Raw genomic sequence first — 23,881 nt, forward strand, 5'->3', positions numbered from 1 at the left:
AAAGATACATACTTTATGCACTGTTGTACTGTTATGTGTTATGTACACATTACAGACTTATGATGGTTATCATTATAATTTACGTACATTATATTATGTATGTCATATAATGCATTATAAAGACTTTCTATTTATAATGCATTATAAAAAAAACACATTCATAGGAAGTGCTACCCACTTCTGTATTTCTTCTCAGTTTTTAATTGGGTTTTCCAGTTGAGGTTTTCTATTAATTAATTTTGATAAGATTGTATTTTCTGAAAATAAATTATAAGGCCATATAAATTAAGTCAATTATGGCACAAAGTGAAGCTGAAAAATGACTGGGAATTGTTATGATTGATTATGATTGATTATTGATCATTTTACACTATAGTATATGCACAAGCATTGCTTCTTTTTATTTTTTTTTTTCACACGTACACATTAGGCCCGTGTTAATCCCCTGTTAAAGCTGCCACCAATCACACGAGTGGACATGCTGACATATGGGAAATCATTAGCCTCTTATCACTAGATCAGCTTATGGAGCAGACTTTAATTCTTTAATCTGTTCTTCTCACACACACATTACCCTTCGCTAGATTCACACTCACACTGGACGACCAATAGAAGATCTTTATTCAGGAAGACAGAGGAAGGCTAGAGGAACCCAACGCCCGTGGCTCGCCCCATAGCCATGGCAACAGCCATTCAAGAGAACTTCTTGAGTTTCAGTGCACTTCCAGCGACACCTCTCAAGATGTTTGCTGGGACTCCTGAGGAGCTAATAAGCCCGGTCCCAGATATTTAATGGCCCGATTTAATGATGTGCAGCATTGCGAGACTGTGATCAGCTGCCTGCATGCAAAACACTTAACACAAGCACCATGTTGAATGTTGAAAACGATGCGCCACTTGAAGGCTCGACTGAGATGAAAGCCAGAGATTGGAAAAGGTCTCCGGAGAGCAGGCCAGTAAACATGAGCTTAAAGGCCTTTAACAAACCCACACAGTGCTTTTGTAAACAAAGAATAAGGCATCTGTTGAGGCAAACAGTGTTTTTCTAAGCTTTAGAAGCCATTTTTTAACAAAGTGTGAAACCCATCTTATTCAGTGTCAAGCATTGTCTAATTACATGACTGATTGTTACTGCTATAATGTTGCTAAAGGTGCTAAATCTGACATTTTAAACATTAACAAAACTTCCCTTTTATGTTCAGAGTCAATTTGACCTGTTTTAAAGATTAAAAATCTAGGAAAAATTGATAAAATTATTTTTTTTCCGTATGAAACGTCTTCTGCTTGCCTTAATTAGCTTAATCAACATATAAATGAAAACGGTTCATCTCACATATTTGCAATCACCCCCTGCAAGAACAACAACTAACAAAATTGCAATGTTATGTTTTAATGTTATGTAAAACTATTGTTTTATATGTTGGTCTTTTAAAAGTAATAAATAACATGTAAAAAAAGTTTAAATGTGTTTTTTTATGAAAAAGAAGTGAATTATTCTAATTCATATGTATTAATATGTTTATTCAACACAGTGTTATTTAGTTCAGAATTTGTAGCTGCTGCAATGCTAACAGCTATGCTAATTTAGCTTGGTGTCACAATACGAACAGACTGAGCAGCCGGGCTTTGCAAGATTTTGCATGATGCTAACAGCTGGGCTCGGCAGAGTTGGAGCTAGATTGGAGATTTAATGCTAACAGACACCACCGGTACTGTTAAAGCCAATATGCTGTGATGCTAACAGCCTGGCTAAGCAAGATTTGAGCCACAATGCCAACAGATACAAAAGCTGGTGTCAGCAGGGTTGGAGTGGGTTAGCCACAATGCCAACAGACAGAGCAGACAGCCTCAGCAGGGTTGGAGAAGGTTAGGTGAGATGCTAGCAGCCAGGCTCAGCAGGACTGAAACTGGTAGCTAATTTCTTGTGATGCTAGCAGCCAGGCTCAGCCAGCTTGGAACTACAGTGCTAACAGAGACAGGTTAGCCGTGGAAATTACACGTGAGATGAGGGAAACATCTGTGTTGATCTGAAATGCTTGTGCTTTAGTCTGACATCTAATTCCAAAAATCTCACAGTACTCCTTTCACAATGGCTCTTATCACAATCACCTGTTTATTATGTAACACTCAAACCTGGGCCACTATTCGAATCAATGCCACATGGAAGAAAAAATCCCACACTTCCTTTGTGTTACATTAGATTCCACTTATTGTCCCTATTGAGACATTTCCATTATATGTGCCCTTTCTTTTTTTTATTTCAGGTGTGATTAGGGTATTGAATAAGGGAACAAAGCACAAGTAAGATGATATTATTCACAACTCGCACAAGAGAACTAACTGCCTTCAGTCAGTTACAACATTATAACATAATAAGACTAGACATAACTCATTCATAGTACATAAAAAAACAGTTTAAATATCATACATATCAGTCCCTTTTGTTCTGCAGCTTGTCTTGGCTTCTCAAGCTTCTGGCAAAATCTGGAGGCTAAAGTATTTGGCCTCAAAATAGAGAATACATCATTGCAGCACCACTTTTGTGCAGCGTTTGTGCTGCAGTGCATTGTGTGAAAATTGGCCCAGCGACAGTTTAAAATAAATGTTAGTGTTTAATGAAATGTTCTCATCCATATCCGAGCATCACACAAGTTTAAACACGATCGTGAACTTGAGTCTGAGGTCACAGTGTTCACCTCAGCGATCGTAATCTGAAAGTGAAAACCACTGGTTTTGGTTTTGCTGTGGCTGCCTGAAGGTAATTCTGAAAACAAGTGTTTTTTTTTCCCAGAATGATTTTTTCTTTTTCTTTTTTTGGGATGCAGACAGTGTGACATTACAAAAAGCCCCGTATTCCTGGAGTGGTAAAAGAGGAACATCTCAAACCATACTATGTATGAACCCATACGTTATGTACGGGAACACAGACTTCCTCTATTTGATATTTTCATGACCTTATTTGACTTAAACTCTTTACCCAGAAGAGTGGGCAGCTAGTTTCCACTGTCTGGGTTGTTTTTTTGTTTGTTTGTTTTTTTTTTTTTTTTTGCTCTTGATTTTAGGTCACACTGTCTTAGATCTGCAATTTGCCACTAAATATCAAGGGCTTGAATTCTTCAATTCTTCATTCTCATGGCTACCCAACTTTGTACTTTCATAGCAGTTCCGATATACACTTGTAATCAATTTCTTTTTTGTTATCAACTACAAATATTGTCTACAAATGAACAGCTAAGTTGCAAAACATAGATAAATGCATGTTTTAATCATAGCACTTATATGTTTTTTTTTTTCTTTTTTTTTTTTTAGAAATTACAGTGTCGCTTGTGTAACAGGTATACCTCATAAAAGGTAATACCACCCATAGTAGACTGCACAGTAAGTGATAATGGTCGTGACCAGGGGCATCTGGCTAGAAATATCCATGAGAAAAGAAAAGCAACTCTTTACTGCACTTGTTTTTAGCTTCCATACCAGATCTTGTCCCATGATTATTGGAAGAATAATTAAATATTATTAGACTGAATTTAATAAATTGTTGTATACATGTATATATATATATATATATATATATATATATATATATATATATATATATATATATATATATATATATATATATATAATCTAACAAATGAGGCTTTTTGCTATGTGTATTAGGTCCCAAAAGATTCCAAAAATAGGACACAGCTTAGAAGTACAAGCCTGACTAGAACCCAGTCCTCTGGACACAGCAGAAAAAAAAAGCAGAATATTTTACATTCCAGTCCAAAGTCTTTTGGGTCTCTTGGCAGAGCTTTAGCTAGACTTTTAAGCAGTTCTGAGTTCTTGAGGAGCAGATTTAGCCGCTCTGTTGAGTCATTCGCCTAACCATTAGCATTTGTTTGTCGTGTTAGCTGTCAGACTGTCCCTCACTGATGCATTGATGCTTTGCTGTGTGACAACTTAATGGAAGGAATGTTTCCACACACTGATTAAATGGCATTGGCAATTAGTGTCTGTGTAGTTTAGCTAAGGTGCTAGTGGAAGTGTGTGAAGTGGTGTTACAAGTACCTTACGGAGAAGCAGTGGCTTAGGCATTGACTGTACAGGTTATAGCTTGCAGTCTTCCTTTTCTCTTGGAACAATGACTAGAAAATCACATAATTTTGAAACTGGGCAGGGAGTGATAATGTTGATGTGGTGTTCTTCATATGGTGTCCAAATTTCATGATAAAATAACCAATAGAAATGCATGGAAATATAGCCATTAGTATTTGTAGTTTGCCCTGTTATCCAACAAGTAGCAAAGTAGCAAATAGCCCTTTTTTTTTTGCCTGCCACCACCCCCCTTCTTGGTTGAGGAAGGACAGGGAGATAAGTAAACATGAGATTCACAAATGATAAGGAAGAAAAAAAAAGAAGTGGGGAAAAAAGAGGATGGTAATGGGAATGGGGAAAAAGAGAAAAAAATAATAATAATACAAAAAAAAAAAACGAAATGGGTGGAAATAGAAAATAAGCTTAAATGTCGGTAGAGAGTGATTTAGTAATTAATGGGACCATCAAAAATAAATATTGATGGGGAAAAAAATAATCTCCAAAATAATTCCAAGTGTTGCTTTGTTATGTATTTTGTAGGTGTGTGTGTGTGTGTGTGTGTGTGTGTGTGTGTAGCAAATAGCCTCTGAATGCATTGCTTTGCATTGAAACAGAGGCTTAAGCTTCGGTTATTCAGGATACAGATTGTGCTTTTTTGGCACAGTTAGTCTTATTTTTACTTAGACTAAGCTGTATTGACATATTTTCAATCTGTCAGCTGTTTTTTACATGGTGTCCAAATTTCGTGATGAATGGACCTATAAAAATGACCAGGAATAAAAGTATATGACATTAACTTCTATTGGAAGTTAAGAATGCCTTTTCCTTCTTCTGTAAAGTTACTATTTTTGGGTGAAAATTTTATTTTACATATTAAAAAACACCATATTTCACATATACTTTCCCAATTCCTTTGAATTTATTGACAGAACTTTAGCTGCACCAAATTTAGATGTTCTGTTGACTCATTTACCCGAACATTAAGATTATTTTGCAGTGTTAGCAAACATAGTAAATCCATGTAGCCATACATCTTTATACTGCATAGAAGTAGAGGCACTTTTTATTTTTCTGCACAGTCAGTCTGCTTTTTATTTGGGCCAAGAATGTGTCAGAGGATGCTCTTTCTGATCCATAGTATTTTTGTTTAGTTTTCACTTTTCGACATAATCTAAACATGGGAGTTTTTCTTTACATTTGCATCTAAATTTTATCATTAATGTACCAATATAAAAGTTCCAAAATGATTCAGATCAAAATGCCATTTTTGGGCAAAGCTTTTGTTCACTTATTCAAAAAAAAAAAAAAAAAACAGCAGCATATTTCACATTCCAATCACAAGTCTTTTTTTGGGGTTTCTTGGCAGAGCTTTAGTTGAACTTTTAAGCAAAGTTTTTTTTTTTTTTTAAATACCAGATTTAGCTTCTCTTTTAATAAGCATTCACATATGTTAGCCAGCATACAGCTACATCCATACAGCACCTCGAGCTGCATTGCACTGTGTAAAAGCAGATGCTTAAGCTTTACAGGCTATACAGGATACAGCTTGCGTTTTTATTATTTTTTTATTTGGCACAGTTGGTCCACTTTTCACTTGGTCCAGCGCCAAAGACAATCACGGCATCCTGGAACTTGGCGGAGGGCGCTCTTTTTCTGCAGCCGCCTGCACCCGAAACGACCCCAAGCGAGGAGCCTGAACGTGTACCAGTTCTTTCGTTTGAACAAATAACCCTGAAGATTGTTTCTTTCTTTTCTGTTTTTTTTTTCTTCAAGAGGATGAATGTCAAGTGGTAAACTAACACGGAAAGGCTGTGAAAATGAGATGTAAATAATAATAATAAATCAATGTATTATAATAGGTGAAAGCAGAGACGGCAGTTGGCCCCGACATGAAACAGGGTGTTTCCAGGACAGGCTGATAGTTTCCTGTAAAGCCATAGGAAAGTTGCCTAAGTGTTGCCTTCACTTTCTCACTGCCCTTACACGCGTTCTCCCACAGCTGCAGTAAACACCACACCAGAACAGACTGTGAAGGGAAGGACAAACTGTTTAACAAATAGAAAAAAAGAGTGAAAAAAAAGAAAAACGCATTATTGAAAAGGATTGAAAAGGGCAAAGTAACTAAAGAAAGCCATTCTTAATCACAGGGATTGTGGTTGGGATTAAGCAGAGTAACAGAGTGACTGCCTCTCCTCTTCTGGGAAGGCTTTAAACACTGGCGTGGAACATTGCTCTGAGGATTTGATTGCATACCACCAAAACCACAAAACTAATACAAAAAGTATTAGTGAGGCCAGGTGCTGATTTGGGATGATTAGTTCTGGGTCTCAGATGACACGTTAGAGGTATCGAGTAGAGCATAATCCATCTATTGCCCAATTTCAGGGAGTTTAGCAAGTTGACACAATATACTGTATAGTTGTAATGCATTTTATGGCCAATATATGATTGATGAAAATTGTCGAGCAAAAATTGAATTTTTACAAAAGAAGGAAAAAAAAATCTACAGAAGTCAATTTTGTCATTTTAGAACATTTCTGTTGGTCCATTATTGATTAAATTTAGACACAATATAAAGATGTCAATCACCCATTAACATTTAATCATATTTTTTTTACTACACACTTCACATATACACTATATGCTCAAATGTTTGTGAACTACCCCTTGCACACAGATGTATATAAACAACGTATCTAGTCCCTGTAGAAAAATACTGCCAATGAAATAGGACTGTCTGGAGTAGATAAAAAAAACGAGCCTATTGGCACCATGCCTAATGCCAGGCATGGCCTAGAGGGTAATAAATCCTGTTATGGACAGTAGAGAGGTAAACTATTTTTTAATACCTTTTAATTGAATGAGCAGGCCTTTCAATACTTTTATATTCTCTAGCTTTTATATATATACGTTTAATATATATGCACTGTACATCTATTTTTCTGTATAATGTTACAATGTTTACTGTATATCCTTTGTGGTAAGGCACAGACAATGGAAATATGTGGCTTCATGAGATTTAGTTCATACCATTAGTCTATTCCAGTGGTTCTTTAATATTTTAGACCATGTACCACCCACAGTCAAACTAAAAAGACAAAGTACCACCTAAAAGTCATCCACAGAAATATATAGACTATGGAAGCATATTAGGAGTAAACAATATGGACAAAAAAGGCAATGTGTAATAACGCATCAATAAATTATTGCTATTGACATGTAGCTAAACTTCAAATTCTAATATATGCAATGCTGCAAAATGACTTTCCAATTCAAGTTTGTGACATTTGGAGAAAATTATGTTATATGTTATATTTTTATCTGACAGTGACAATATGTCATTGTCTCCAGTAAAACCAGGTAAATTCTAAAGATCCAGGGATTTGGACATCGCCTGGTACCCACATGCATTGGCTTGTCCAATCTTTTGGTTTTTGATACATTAAAACCTTTATTTGGAGGCGTACCACCAGTGGTACATGTACCACAGTTTGAGAAACATTGGTCTCTTCCATTAGTTGTTCTGTGTGTTCTGAAAGGTGGCAACATCAATCCAGATCTTCTTAAGTCTTAAGTAAGACCTGTGTCGCAGTTCACTACTCAACTCAATAGTTGCTCAACCACACTTGTATGTCCTCCAATCTAAGATGAAGACATAGACTTTCTCTCTTCTGCTCATCATGTGACACCTTGAGAAATCTTCTCCACTTGTTTTGCCCCCATGGTAAAGGTGTTTCACTGCAACAGGGTCGATTTCTGCTATGGAAATCGAGTCGTTGTGTAAGAGGAGACGAGGAGGGTGGTGCATGTGTCGTTTCTCAACTTGGATGATTAAAATCAGAACATGAAGTTAAGGAGAGCGTGCCAGGCTTATTGCCTCATGTTCTGTTTGTACACATACAAAAGGTGGATAAAGTTCACTGGCTGGTTCAACCTTGGCGCATTAAAACAAACCGGGGTACTTTTATTAGACGAGGCACAAGATAAACAGCAGTCTGGAACAGCAGTCTGCAGACAAATGATCACTGATAGAGGAGCAGGACTAAACTATACACCTTGGAAAATCACAGGCTGTTTATGGCTCCATAGCGAACGGTCATACGTTAATTCGTGAGAGTAGCGTTTTAAGGCTCTCCTGTAATTAACCAACTGAGGCAGAGAAACCCAAACAGAGAGTTTGGAGTTGTTTACCAAGAGAAGGGGTTGTTTTGCAGAGAGAGAAAGACAGAAAAAAAAAGAAAATCCACTGCATACTTACAAGGCATTCTCAGTTTACAGCAGCTGCTTCACGCACAATGACCTGCGCTGCAGCCGCGTAAGGTAACGTAACCCAGTAGGAGCCTACTGTTTCAATGGTATGCAGTGGGAATACAAAGTGTCGGGCAAGTGCGTGTGTAGGGCTACGGTTCTTCAGCTGCCAAAGGACCAGCCTGTGGAGAAGCATTATTTGGAGCTCTCCAGCACAACAAAGGATGAGCTGTGATGGCCGGGTGATTCACTTTTTCCCGTGGGATAGGACACAGGCAGGACGCGATGTACTGCGCCATTCAGGCCAAGCCCGTCAGCAGCCAGGACTTGTCGGGGTTAATCTTATGTAGCGCTGTAAAAAAAACATGGCACTAATAATCCTTTGGCTGCAGGTAGACTATATAGCCTGGGAGCCTTGGAATGGTACTGCAAGCGTCAACTGGTGATGCATCATGATTCATGTGTACATAAACCATTGGGATGGGTTACTAACCGGACTTTTCTTGGACTGTTTGCTTTAGAATGTCTGTAGAAGGGATTCTGGAGTACACTAGAGGCTGTGACATGAGATATCCTGCATTTTTTCTAATATTTTCAGATATCAAAATACAGTATCTAACCTGCTGTAATACTACAGTAGCAGTAACAACTCAATATCAAGCAAAATCAGAGAAACTGATACAGAAACTGAAGTAGTCTCTTATTTTTTTTTCCAGTGCTGTATAAACTCAACCAGTACGGCATTGGTAATGATCAGTTCAGTAACTACAACAAATGTTTCCCAACTGTAAACCAATGGATCTTCAGTTTGGAACAAGCTTTCTTAATGTACGTCTTATAAGTACATTGCTCTTGTTCATGTTCTATTTACACAACAGACAGTTCCGTGGTGCATTAGCCTTGTTTACACAGTTTCTGCAAAGCTTCATCAGTGCCAGTGTCTGGGTCATGCTGAACAGTCCCTGATTGCATTTGTCAGCCTGGGCTCGCAGTCTGCAAAAGTGCGATATGGCGCTGATGGAGAATAACTGCTCCTGACAGGCCCTCACATTATCTTAATTGATGCCATTGCTTGAGTGTGAGCAGATAAGACTAATGTGGGCCAGCTCCTCACCACAGCTCAGCACTCTGCCACTTCTTACGCAACCCACTCGGTCGCCAACCACTCCAAACCTCCAAATGCTGTGGCGGCTATAAAAAATGTGGGCAAACATCAGAGGAAAAAGTGGTAATGAATGGGTGGCATTATGTAAAGAGGGGTGTGTGCGAACTTCATTTAAATCCCATTTGTCTGGCCGTTTGATCTGATTCTGTCAGAGGTTTTGTACGCAGTAGTGATTTATATTAAAAGTGAGAGCTGAAATTGTTTGCCAAACACCTTTTTGTTTTTTCCTTCCTTCCTGGTGGTTAGGAACGGCAGGGTTTTGTTCCTATTATGACTGCACAAGGTCGCAAGGTCTGAAAACATAGGTAAGCTATTTCAGGCCATGGCTGATGCTCAGTCAGGGGTCTTTGAGGTCATGGTGAGGAATGTCTTGGACAAAGCCGAACTCCCACTCACTAGCCCATGAATCTTCTGAGTTAGGTTTGAGCAAAACCCTTTGACTTCTTCAACATTTCAACTTTCTGGCTTTGCAGGGTTATGATTAGCACAGCAGTTGCAGTAAAGTTGAAGATTACATGAAATCAAACAGTTCTGAATCTTATCAAACAATCTTAACAAACTAGAGAGTGCAGTTCCTACAGAAACTAAAAGTGCTGACCTGTTATATACCACCTGGTTGCCAAGATTCTAAGATTATAGATGGTAGAATGAAAATATATTTGGCTAATGAATCTGTGTCCACAAATATTATGCACTTTTTGTTCTGATAGGCGTGAACATTCTGCCATTCATTCCTATAGGGAAAAATGTGCAATGATTTTACAAAAAATGTTGATTCAATGGGTTCATAAAGCGTAAAATCTAAAAATATGCATGTGGTTCTCCAATTTTGCCAAATGTGGTGCTTGTAGCTTGAACACTGATGATCTGCATGAAAGTTTGATTAGAGTAAATGGGCAAGTTTCAAGTTTCTTTTCAATACTTTTTCTATGAGTTTTGGTCATGTTAGTGTTTTCCAAAAGCTGTAAACAAACACACTACTCCCAGTCAGGATGGACTTGCTACAGTCAAAAATCTTAAAAAAAGTTTGGCCTGATTTAACTGGACAAAAAAGACATGAAAAATAAGAAGAAGAAGAAGAAGAAGAAGAAGAAGAAAAAAAAGTAGAAGAAGACTTACATCAATTGCACAAAATATGCCAGCTGTGCAATACAATTCCCAGATAGCATTAAGAATCTGCCTGAACTCAGTGTGGAATTGGACCTAATTCAATTCAATTAGTTTAAGTTCAAATTTATTTATGTGGTGCTTTTTACAATGACTGGTGTCCCAAAGCAGCTTTAGAAAAATCCATGTTCAAGTCTCTTTTGAGTAAACACAGAGGCAGCAGTGTGGTTAATGTGGTGAATGAGGCTCATACTCTGCAAACTGAGAATTTGCAACCACGGAACGTGCCGATTCGCATGTTATGCTTAGCAACCTGAGTGTTGTCACATGCAATTTGGGGTCAATTGCATATTATACTCCGCAACCAAGGTGTTGTAGTGCTTGGCTCAAATGTAAACAGATTCAAGTCTACATTCAGACTTGAGTCAGGCTGATGCAACTGTGTCATTTAGCTTGGAAATGGCCAGAGTAATTTTTACAATCTTGGTTATGTTCAGGATATATCTTACACGCTCTGGTTCAGATGCTGCCTTGTCTGGCTCGGCAATCGCTTGAGCATGATCTGGCTTCCACTGTCCTTGTGATAAACATCAATGAAGCCTCCCAAGAGAGAATATCTGTTTAATCTATCCAGAAAGCCATGACCCTGCTGTGTTTCACAAGCTACTTGTGCTATTTACACTGCACAGAATTGCTCAGGCCTCCACACTAATCTTGTAGCTTTAGAAGAGCTTCACGGTTCTTTTTTCTTTTCTTTTTTTTTCCTTCTGTTTTGCCCCGAAACATCATTCTGTACTATCAGGGGGGAAAATAGCTTTCTTGTCCTTTTAGTCATTTCTCTTCATGCAAGCCCTGAAGCAACATCTTTTAGATGTCTGGCATGACAGGTTTCATAACCTTGTGCTTCTCAATGGATTAGGATGAATTAGGCTGTTATTAAGGCTGCTATTACTCATTGGCTTTTAAACTTTACCTTTAAAGGATGGGTTCACCGAATCCACCAAACCAGGTAAGGCTTGACTGTATACTCAGTCAGGTGTTCTGGATGGGTGTTTCTATGAATACCAGGGCTGGGTGTGCCCTGCAGACAGTGGCCTTCAGTGCTTGGAGCCCAGCCTCTGTGAACAGGAGTACCTTATAACAGTCGACAAAAGCCTTGGCTGGCCCCTTGCCCCTGGCTCCCAGTCAGCCCTCTACTGACCCAGTCATAACAATGCGGCCATTCATCTGCTCAATTAAAACGATATCATACACCTCTGTTCCTGATCTTCTGATTGTGACAGCTAGACTGAAGCTAGTTCACATCCGAACCCACTGACCTCTTAGCCCACTATGATCATGGCGCTGTTTGCCTGCTGAGTTGTATCAGAATTGATAGTATGAAGGTAAACTGCAGCAAATTAAATCCATCAAGTACAAATGCCTGTATTTGTGATGCTCGATTAGTGATTATTGGTCAGGTTATGTACTGTAAAATCAAACTGACTCTTATTGAATTAGTTGACCTAAAAAAAATACTACAAAAATTTGGGTTCACTTTAAAAACTTCATTGATCTGAGTTAAACACTTTTTCATTGGCTCCTAAAGGGCATCTATATGCATTCTGGGTGTGTCTTATCTCCCCCCATTTACTCACCCTCAATGTGAAGTCATTCCCCTATTTGTGCATGTGTAACATAGAATGTGATACAGCTTCTTGACCTCAATGTTGTTGGCTGTAAGAGCAAGCTAGCCTTTTCATTGCTGCTGATAGTGAATTCACATTGGCTGAATTTTAGAGAGGACACTTAGCAACTAATGCCAAATTATATCATTAATACCTGTTTCTTGATTGATTTAAGTCTCATATCACTAAACTTAAAATGACAGTTTACAGTCCTATATTTTATTCTGGTTTGAAGTTACCAAAACGTTGAATGCAATTGATTGACCACTAAGCATCACACTTACCAAGAATTACCAAGAAAGTCCAGGACTGAATTCAAGATTCAAGGTCCATATTTAGAAACCATTCAATTATGTAACTATGTAACTATGTAAGACATTTCCTCAAACCATTTAAGTTCAGTTAACCCATCAGGTTTTACACTGTGGGATTCCTGTGACATTCTTGACAAGATCACACTAGATATCCTCAGGCCGTCTCAGACAAGGACTTGTCTCAGACAGTCAAATGGCTCAGTGGCTAAGTCACCCTGAGTAAGCACTTCTGTTCCTTCAGTGCCTCTGACCCACCTAGTTTAGTCCTTCTTGTTTCTATTGACACAGATGGGAGCAGCCTCTCTGACTTGTGAAATGCAGTTCTATTCAGCATTCAGCTGATCTTCTTCCAAGAAGTGTCCGTGTCATAAAAATAGGCCAAAGAACCCATGGAGAGTCTGAGGTAGGAGGAAATTTATACTGAAAGGATCCAGGCATGGGATCCTCAAAGCCCCAGACTTCCTCCACCCTATCCTGCAGAATCAGGCTGGCTTTCTCAAAACAACTTTCAAAGGGAAGTTCCTCGGCCAAAACCTCAACGGCCTTCCATGACCCCAGAAGCATTTACGTAACCAGTCTGGCCCAGTGTTCCGTTCAAGAAGTACCCTGCTGATTTGAAAGGAATCCGTGAAAATGTGTCTCATTCTTCTGTAATTTCTGTTCTTTTAGATGAGGAATTGGACAAACTATTCATAAACGAGAAGAGAAGAATTTTGGATGTAAAACTAAGCCAAAAACGAGGGCACTGATTGAATGCAAATTGTTGCACAACCCCTTCATTGCCCTAGCCCTTAGTTCTAAAAGCCAGACGAAGAAAACAGGGAGCAGAACTGGGAGCATGTGTCTCATGTGGCAGACATTAGCCTATTACACCCTCATCCACAACAGTGTTCCCGCCACCTCCTCTGTTTTTTTTTTTTTTTTTTTTTACATGTGATGTCTGGGATGTCTTTTATTACCACAGACCACTCCCTCCCTCCCTCTCTCACACACTGGAGACAAAGTCTACGTCCCCGAGTGTGCCACCATGCCGCTGTTGTTTTTGTGTTGCAGACACGACGGAGCGCGTGTTGTTTTTGTTCACTCGCCGTCGTAGACACGACACCGTCAAAGCCGTTTATCTTCGCATGCCAGTGGCCGCGTGTTTCTTTTCACAGCTGCCGCCTCTGCTTAACGTTTGCTGTTGCCTCGCTAAAACTGCTGCAATAAGCCTTCGATATTCCGAGCAAGAGTGACTCTGTGAAAACTGTGAGAATAACAGCCAAGAGAGCTTCGCACTTGAGGCGAAGGCCGGAGAACTGAATGTTCTGCCCAGGTGCTTGGGCCTGGCCTTTGTTTACCAGGCAAACACTGTAGCTTGGTCAGTATAGAGAGAGTGCCAGGGAGGCTGAAGGGCAGCGTTTTCAACAGTTCAGTGCCACACGGTTTTATCTCTCCAGCTGACCTCAGTTTACAAAGGTGGCAGGCTTTGCTATCTGCAGAATGCTATCGGCTTGTCATGTGATAGACATGGCAAATAGAGTGTATTAGGCTGGAGAATGTGCTGGTTAATGCTCTATATCAGCACAAAGATTACACACACCATAGTGATAACGGTTCAAATTTAGTGCAAATCAACCCTCTGAATGAAATATCTATGTGACCAATCTGCAACTGCATTGTTTTCCCATCATTTACTCTCAGTGACAAAAAATTAAATGAATAAATAAATAAATAAATAAAATAAGCACCCAGTATTTCTGCAAAACTCTGTATGCAATTATGTCTTAGATATGCAGATATGATAACAAATGATTACAGGTGTGGTCTGATTAGACAATGAGTCTTGCAACATAAGGACATGCAGTAAATGTGCTTCCCCTCACTGCCCTATATAATGGCTCTCAGAGGCTTTTCCTTTTGGGTAGTGTACCTCTTGGTGAGAGGTTGGGCCTCAATTTACTTTAATTTTGCCCAATATACAGATTTTGAAATTGGGGACATTATTGGCCAGAGAGAAGCGAAAGTCAACTGATTGTCCATAATGTTATATATGATAAATGATAAATATGAACTTCTATTAATGATGGGAGGCTGTGATGTGTGGATTAACATACTTCTGTATCATTTAGGTGTATGATTTGACTATATAAGATGGCTATATAAGATTTAAAAAGGGAAGTCAAAATGAGCATTAGCTTCAGACTACACCTTTTGAAACTGAGAATTTTTGATTACTGATCCTCTTTATTATTATTATCGTTATTAATATTATGATTTAATTTTTTAAATTTTTTCTTGTTTCTTTTCTTTTTTTGTGTGTGTGTAAAAGTATGTGTGCACTTAATATTTCTCAATACTGTTTTTGGTGTCACTCTGTATAAAAGCGTTTAACTTGATGAACCGAAATAAACTAAACTAAACTAAAAAAAAATGGATGGCATTTATCAGCTAGTCACGTCAGGAACTTGGATTCCTACAGATTGGAATTGCATCGTCCAAAGTTTGGAATCTGACAACAAACATTTTAGAGTATGGAGACGTTGTAGTTTCAAGTCAGCTTTTGCTGTGGAGCCCATTTGTTAGTGTGAGGATCTTAGGAGCCAATGCATGCAACAGTCAGTCACCCCACGTAGAGATACAAGGGACTTTATCAGCTCAACAATATGTGCAGGGCATTTGTGCAGGGCATTTGTTCTACAGGATAATGCTTGCCCACACACAGCAATGGTTTCCTTCAAAAAATTAGTCCATCTAGACCTAATCCTCAGAGAGTTTAGAATATCATAGAGGCAGCACAAAATCTGCATCTCTCCAAGCAGCAAGTGCTGAAAGCGCAATAGCAGCGGTGTGCACGGCCAGTCAAAACCCTCCACTGAGCTGAAACACCGGGAGTGCGTTTCATCACATTAAATAAACTCATGAGGGTTTCTTGTTTTCGAGAAGAAAAGGTCACCGAGTTCTTCCGTTCTTCACCACGTAGCAGAAAGGAGGTGCTCCTGCCAAAGACCCAGCTCTACTCCCGGCCCTAAACCCTGTTAAAGACACACCCCTTTTATCTCTGTCATATCAACAACAACGTGGCCCTTTCACAAAAATATCAAGGGCTTCTCTCCTGGAAAAATACATGGGACCTATTAGGACTTCTGGGAGTAGACGTTTCTGTTCTGGAGTGAATGACGCAGAACAAAAAAAAAAAAAAAAGATGAAAAAAAAGATGAAATATTATGTAAGGAGGCTGAAGAGGAAAAAACATATCATTCTTCATTCTTAAAGTGCGCAGAGTGCGAAGAATAGCCGTGTTTGAAATGCGCTGCAGTTGGAGCACAATTGTCTTTCCGTTCATAGAGGGGCTGAAAAGGGCCGGGGTATTTATTAACAGTGACTGATAGTTGTTCTAGGAAAGACTACTGAGGCATGAGGAGTGTACGTCTGTACTCCTGAGCGCTCACGATAGAAACACTCCAATACTAAGAAGCCTGAGAAGAAAGTGAGACTGTGAAATGTGTTCGTGATCTAAGCACCATTGTTTTGCAGAGGTTTTAGACCTTCCTGCTGCTGCAGCTGCTGCTGCTACAGTGCAACTGAACTTCAAAATATTCATTCAACAATATTTGGCTCATAAATCGATAACTTAATCTGACTCTGACCTTTCAGTGCCACGTCGAAAAAAAAGGCAGGGTGCTGAGATAAGATGGATTAAAGATTAACTGTACCAGAAACTAATACATTTTTTTGTAAAGGAAAGTGATTTTTTTTTAATGTCATAAAGCGATAAGAGACTCTGAAACAGACAACGGACTCAAAACCTTTTTTATTACTGATCTACTTACAGCTATAAAAATACCAGCCCTAAAAAATGTTCCAGTGAAGTTTGAGCAGGAGGTATTAATGATGTGTTGATAACACTGATTGTGCATGCTGAAAAGTGGTTTATTGCAGCAGGTGTTTATTTTACATGTAATTGCCTATTTATACCACTAGGCTAAAGTAGGATCCTAGGAAATCGGTTTCTAAATCTTTTTTTTTTTTTTTTTTGCAAATTCTTTTCCACAAATTGTTTCTCATTTTTTTTACGCAATTCAAATTTCTTTGTGGGATTTCTTTTGGTTTTCTTTTGTTTTGTTTGTTTTTTTTCGCATAAACTTTTTCAACTACAGTTACAAAGACAATACATAGCAAAATATGGCTTTTACATTTTGATTACTAAAACGTATAAAATGTGTTTACATGACTGTAGAACTGTGTTATAATTTTTTGGATTTGATTTTAAGTCAGGTTTAGATCATTTTTTGATCAAAAAAAGCGATAAAAAAGATAGAAAATGGTTTAGGCTTAGCTTTAAAGTATTTTTTGCTACTGTTTTGTTAGTATTACTGGCTTTTGTTTTTTCATGATTTATTTTTTGATTTGTATTGTTGACTTTTATTTTGATATGGTCTGACTGTTCTCACTGCAGTTCTGTGTCTAGACTGAGGTAATCATTAATATAAAAGTAGCAGCAGCAGCAGTTAAACTGTATTCCACACTGTTATGGTTAAACTGCAGTGATTAATCTGTGGTTCCCGAGCATTCCGGACTGTAGGAGGCAATCTGAACTTCACTAACTGTGAAGTACACAAAGTCAAAAGCATGTCAGCATGTATAGTAAGCACTAAAAGGTCAGTTCAGTTTCTGGATAAAATCCAAAGCTTTTTAGTCTCATTTTTTGTATTTCTGTTTTATATCTAAAATCTGTCCTTGATTTAGAACATTCTGTATTCTGGAAATTATAGGGCCCTACTAGAGAAAGAAATGGATGGGATAGATCACTATCATTGTTACCTGTCCTGCTATCCTAGTGAAGTAGCACAGAACAAGACATAACTGAGATAACTCAGACAAATTACTCAACTATCTACAAATCTGGGCTTGCTTTGGTCTGAAATATCTTGGCCAAGAAAAGAGATTAATCAACTAAAGATCAAAATGATAGGATAACTATGATTATTCATGTGTTTAATCAAGTGTTTCGCAACAGTTCACTGAACTGTTCACTCTTTAATCCGTCTCTGTGTTTTCATAACATTCACAATCAGCTAATCGAAATGTTTGACAAGTCTAACTTTGGAGCTTCAGTGCTGACGCCAGGCTAGTTATCAGTTGTCCTGATTTGGGCACAGCTTGAGACTGACGAACAAAGGTGTTCTGTGACGTCTGCTCAGTCAGAGTCAGCAGAGAGTCTCAGAACAAATGTGCTTTTTATGGGTTTATGGTCCGTCATATGCCAGCTATGATAAGACAGTATATGGCCCAAATATTTCGCTTATGTCTGTGCTAGACTGACATAAAAGCACAAATTGGCAGACACAGGGAACTTTGGGAGACTGTGTTATGGGGCACAATTATTTTCATGGTCATCCTGCTTGAGTTTTCAGTAGTTTTGGCCTGAATACATAGTATGTAGAAAATAAAAATTGCAAAATTGCAAAATTTGGCGTGTGGTCATGTCTCCAGCTGATAAGTAAATGATGTGTAAATACAGGTGTGGTCTGATTAGACACTGGGGTCCCTATTATTTTAGCGATCTATAGCGCACCAGTTGCAGATCTTGCAGCTAGCTATTGATTTAGGGCGTTGTCAGTGTGTCTTTGGTATCATGAGGTCACAAAAAATGCACCTTGCGTGGCTCAAAACATGCAAAAGACATTCATTCTCTAATTCTCCTAATTTATCAATGGGAGTGTTTTGGCTGTAATGTGAAATAAACCAATGGTAAGTGTGTCACTTTTCATTTCCTTTAAGAGCCAGGTGTGCTCTGACTTTGGCGCGTCCATATCTTAACAGCGTGGCACTTCATGCATCTCAGGAGAGTAGCTCATTTAAGGGAACAGCAATGTTATGTTATTCTTTATTCTGTTTATTGTTGAGTTAAAAATCGGAAAGCAATGTGCCTTCTGCATCTTGGCATCATGTTCTCCTCCACCAGTCTTACACACTGCTTTTGGATAACTTTATGCCTGAACTCCTGGTGCAAAGTTTCAAGCAGTTTAGCTTGATTTGTTGGCTTGTGATCATCCATCTTCCTCTTGATTATATTCTAGAGGTATTCAATTTGGTAAAATCATCAAAGAAGCTCATACTTTTAAAGTGATCTCTTATGTTTTTTCCCCCAGAGCTATATATAGTATAGTGTAGTATTATAGTGTATTAAAGTGTATTGTATGTAGAAAATCATGGTTCAGAGATGCAGTGTTCCAAAGGCGTCTACTAGCACCTTAATCTTTAGGCGTGTACTCTTTACCCGGCTTCATCCGGCTTACTGTAGTTTCTACACCACCCTTTCAGACTAAACATGTCAGACCGTATCAGATTTAACAAGCCTGTCTGCAAGACAAACAGGACTTGGGTTTCTGCTGTTGAGAGCATGGATGGTTTTTTTCATGTAAAAAAAAAAATAATGCATCCAATGTTTGATCCTGAATTGAACACAGGTGCCAAAAGCTTGCGGGCGACTGTGTGTAATCTGTTGTTAACAATATAATGTGTAACAACACGCCAGCATGCTCTCGTCTGCCAGTCGAATGTTAGATACTGTAAACAGGCTGTCAGTTTTTGTTAGATTATTAGAACATTTTGGAAACAGGATCATTAACCACATTTTATTATATTTTTTATAAATAATACTTTAAATATTGTTTATTAGTGAAGCATATTTTGCTTTTTCTCTCCTTTCCTTTTCAGTATTTCACACTGAGTTAGGAGAAAAGCATGCCTTCAGAGCATGGCCTTGCTTTCAGAGCTTTAATCTGCTCTGTTTGTTTAGTGTTAGCTCTGAAGAACACGTGCTCTCTGCAGATGAGAAGTAATTAAACTTACCCCAAAGGAACGCTGCCCTAAGGGCTGACTAACAACACACCCATATAAAATGTTATAAAAAAGGTTTTGGGATTACTGTTGTAAAATGTAAATGTTGATATATTGTTTCTGGATATCTGAACAGCTATTAGTATTAACAGTACTTTCAGTATCATATCTTAAACCTAATTAAAAGATTAGTGTGTTAATTATTAGCTATTATTAATAAGATAGCATTTTTAATATTTTTTTGGTAACACTTTACTTGGATGGTCCATTTGATGGCCTCTTTGATGCTCAACTGGCATTTAACTAACATTCAACTACATGTCTATTAAATGCAAATGAACTAAAAGGTGAAAGTAAATGATTCTCTATTAAATATAACCCTACATTCAACTCTAACCCAAACGCTTATCTTAATATTTTAGGATTGGGTTTAGGGTTAGATTTTAAGCTTAGGTTAAGGTTAAGGTTAGGGTTAGGTGTAGGGTTCGATTTTCTGGTTGATTAAGGGTTAAGGTTAGGGTTAAGGTTAGGGTTAGGTGTAGGGTTCGATTTTCTGGTTGATTAAGGGTTAAGGTTAGGGTTAGGTGTAGGGTTAGATTTTAGGGTTGATTAATGGTTAAGGTTGGGGTTAGGTGTAGGGTTAGATTTTAGGGTTGATTAATGATTAAGGTTAGGGTTAGGTGTAGGGTTAGATTTTAGGGTTGATTAAGGGTTAAGTTTAGGGTTAGGTGTAGGGTTAGATTTTATGGTTGATTAAGGGTTAAGGTTAGGGTTAGGTGTAGGGTTAGATTTTAGGGTTGATTAAGGGTTAAGTTTAGGGTTAGGTGTAGGGTTAGATTTTATGGTTGATTAAGGGTTAAGTTTAGGGTTAGGTGTAGGGTTAGATTTTATGGTTGATTAAGGGTTAAGGTTAGGGTTAGGTGTAGGGTTAGATTTTATGGTTGATTAAGGGTTAAGGTTAGGGTTGGGTGTACAGTTAGGTTCTATTTTGAATCATTTACATTCAACATAGGGTTAAGTTAAATTTAATGGACATTCAATTCAGTGTTAGTTGAATGTCAGTTGAGCATCAACAAGGCCATTTTTTTATTCTGCATTCTTGTTGGTGGGTTCATAGATGTTTTGGATGCCCTATTTCTAAGCTAATCTAAACTTGTGAGCAGCTTCTTACATGTTGTTATGCAACAAAAAGTGAATTTGGTGTAGTTTAAGAAGATTAGAAGATTAAACTGGCAATTATTAGTAATCTAATTTATTTATGATATTAAAAAAGGTATAAATATATGATTTCTTTATGTATAAATGCAATGTATTAATCTGGAAACTGTAGAATTCGGAAATGCACTTGAATAATAAAGTAAATACAGAGTGGGCTCAATACACATGACCAAAGTACAAGAGTGTGAATCTGTGTTCACTGAAAAAACACTCTTTCATTGATTTCTCAATCTACACAGTGAGGCCTTTCAGTTTGCAGCACTAAAAAAGAGAGAATGAACTGAGTTTACTTGATACAAAGAGTACACAGTACACACACACAGACAGACACACACACACTTATCAATCAGTGCTCACACTTATCAAGAGTGTCTACCCTTCAGCTGAGATTCTCCAGTGAGGTGTGGAGATTTTCCAGTAAGGTGTTGAGATTCTCAAGTAAGGTGTGTGTGGGAGTGTGTGTGCGATTAGCGTGCGGAGTTGCTTGAACAGATATTCAAGTATGCACAACACTTTCACGCAACTAATCTGCATAAATTCAGTTTGATGTAGAAGACCACCTTACAAATTCCCAGCACATGAAAGCAAGACCATAGCCATCAACAGAACAACTGAATATTGGGAGGACCAAATCTACCTGTGGGTGGGGTGTGTCTGTTTTGGCGTGTGTGTGTGTGTGTTTGTTGGGTATGTGTTGGGTATGTGTTGGGCTTAATAAATAAAAGCCTTATTTTCTACATACATATAAATGCATCACTACAACTATTGCTACTTTATTTAGACGTCTTACAAATATAATGAAATATAAAGACACTGTGACCATTGTTGGATGCTGTCAATGTGTGGCAAGTTAACTTTACAGGCAAATTGAAACTTTAACGGTGATGTTTAACTGGTTAAAACATGTCCACTATAATAATTTTTCCTCCAGTAAAAATGATTACAGATGTATTGACAATAACATTAACTTTTCATGGAAATCAGAAATCTAATCTAAACTTGTAAGCAGCTTCTTACATGTTGTTGCGCCACAAAAAATGAATTTAGTGTAGTTTAAGAAGATTAGAAGATTAAACTGGCAAATATTAATAGTCTCATTTATTTATGATATTAAAAACGATCTGATTTATTTATATATCAAAGTTATGTATTAAACTGGAAGCTGTAAAAGTTGAAAATACACTTTTTTGCTCGCTATGAAGACTTGAGAAGTCAAGTGCTGGTATAGTGGATTAATGTTAAATTAATAAGTGAATGAATAAAACAAAAAAATAAATATTTTTTGTCTGTCCATTTATTTTGCTTTATTTCATAACCATATGGGGGTGGGGCATTTTGAGCATAAGTATTTGAGCAATATTTGGGGTGGGGGCGTGTCGCTCCCAATAAAATCCAGACAGAGAATGCAAACTGCTAGCTGCCTGCTACTCTGTGCTGACATTTATATAATACGTATCAAGTTTACCATCACTTTAACACATCACTTTAAGTGTTATGTAACCTTTACCCCCATTTATTTAATGTTTTACACTTTTAAACCAGCAGAAAAGCAAAGCATTGGAGGTGTTCCAGTCACGGATTGAGAAAACTGTGCTTTGAGTTCATTAAGAGGCCTAATCACTGAATTAAGCTTGAATAAGCTTGTGCTTATGGTTTTGGATTGACTTTAAAGAAAAGCTGTGTTACAATAGAAACATTATGATCTCTAAATACATTTCGACCACAATTTCTATAGAGTACTTCATCATACATAGTAATTACTAGGTAATAACAGAATTACAGCAAACACTTGTACTTAAAACTCTATAATGTCTCTGATATGACATTATAGATTATAGATAGGCTTTAATGAAAGTTGCCTTGCATTAGAACCTAATTAATATAACTGGCATTACCTAATTTGTAAAAAGCTACTCAAAATCATACATAGTAATTACAAGGTAATACCAGAATTACAGAAAACCTCTGTACTTATGACTCTCTTTTGATATGACATTGTAGTTTATAGATAGGCTTTAGTGAAAGTTGTGTTGCATTAGAATCTAACTAATCTAAGTAATCTAACTGACATTACCTAATTTCTAAAAGCTGCTCAAAATATATACACAGATAGTAATAACTAGCTTATCAACATGTTTAACTTAGTCATACTCAGTTCTAAGAGCAATGGCTTTTACAAAGAGCTCAAGAGTTGCGTACCTGTGGAAAAACAGAAGGATGGACAGCATGGTCTGGTCAATGTTGCTGTTGCAGATGCCCTCGTTGAGCAGGAAGCAGGGGTCGCGGACCACCGACTCCAGCGAGTCCTGCCTCATGATTGTGTTGAGCTTGTCAGTGTTGAGGTTGTGGAAGAGCAGTTGGTCCCGGAGCTGCCTGAAGTGGTTGACGGAGGTGGGGCTGCCCAGGCTGGGAAGGCCGGGACGTCCCGGTTCGGGTTCGCAGCCATTGGCCAGGTCCAGGCAGCAGCTGCAGCAGTCGAGGCCGATGGGCGAGCGGCACTCCTCGTCAGACATTGGGACGGGATGGGACGGGATGACCCGGGCAGGTATAATCTCAGATGGATACACCACACCACCACCTCACACCACCTTTTCCCACCACCTCCAAGCAGGCTGTGCTGGCTGTTCCCTATACCCTTCCCTACAGTTGAGATTCCCCAGTAAGCTTTCACAGCCGAGACCTCCTCAAACGGCCACCTCGCAGGTGTTCTCGTTGTTGAGGCTCCCAGGTGTTGAAGCGAAAGCTGTGTGCAAGTGCACGTGTATACGTGTGATCCAGCACGGCCGGGTTTGTGTGTGTGTGTGTGCGCGAGTAAGTAAGAGTGCTCGAGTGTGTGTGAGCCACGCTGCTTTTGTGTGCAGGGGGGCAGGCGATTCAGCAGGAACGCGCTTGAAAGCAAAACCAGAAGCTGCTTAGCTTTTTTTTTTTTTTCTCCTCCTCCTCCTCCTCCTTCGCCCCTCCTCACCATGCACTTTTCCCTGCCCCTGTGCGTGAGTACAGCAGTGGGAGAAAGAGAGGGAGAGAGAGGAGAGAGAGAAAGAGAGAGAGAGAGAGAGAGAGAGAGAGAGAGAGAGTGAGGGAGGGTGGGGAAACCCCTGTGATTGGTAAGATATTTCGCTCAGCACACACTCGGCCCCTCCCCTCTTCACTCACACACTCCAACTCCGAGCTTCACATCACAACTGGAGAAGGAACCCAGTCAGACAGAGGGGAAAAGCATGCTTGTGTACATGTGCCTGAGAGAAAGAGAGAGGGAG

General features: G+C 38.6%; 1 protein-coding gene and 1 long non-coding RNA gene across 2 annotated transcripts in view; one reads left to right on the forward strand and one right to left on the reverse strand.

Moving 5' to 3' along the window:
• The window catches only part of tsc22d3 (TSC22 domain family, member 3), a 60,273-nt gene extending 36,760 nt beyond the window's left edge, over positions 1–23,513 (reverse strand). Inside the window, exon 1 of the mRNA XM_007233530.4 lies at positions 22,824–23,513. Within this exon, the coding sequence (XP_007233592.2) occupies positions 22,824–23,137 (314 nt within the window). The 5' untranslated portion in view covers positions 23,138–23,513. The remainder of the gene's footprint in view (positions 1–22,823) is intronic.
• Positions 19,837–20,425, forward strand: LOC125804837 (uncharacterized). Its single transcript, XR_007441029.1, has 4 exons — positions 19,837–19,871; positions 19,932–20,027; positions 20,076–20,230; positions 20,279–20,425. It is a non-coding gene; the product is annotated as an uncharacterized LOC125804837 (long non-coding RNA).
• Positions 23,514–23,881: the final 368 nt, after the last annotated feature.

Source organism: Astyanax mexicanus, chromosome 10 (assembly GCF_023375975.1).
Source record: "Astyanax mexicanus isolate ESR-SI-001 chromosome 10, AstMex3_surface, whole genome shotgun sequence".
In the NCBI taxonomy this organism is placed as follows: Eukaryota; Metazoa; Chordata; class Actinopteri; order Characiformes; family Acestrorhamphidae; genus Astyanax; species Astyanax mexicanus.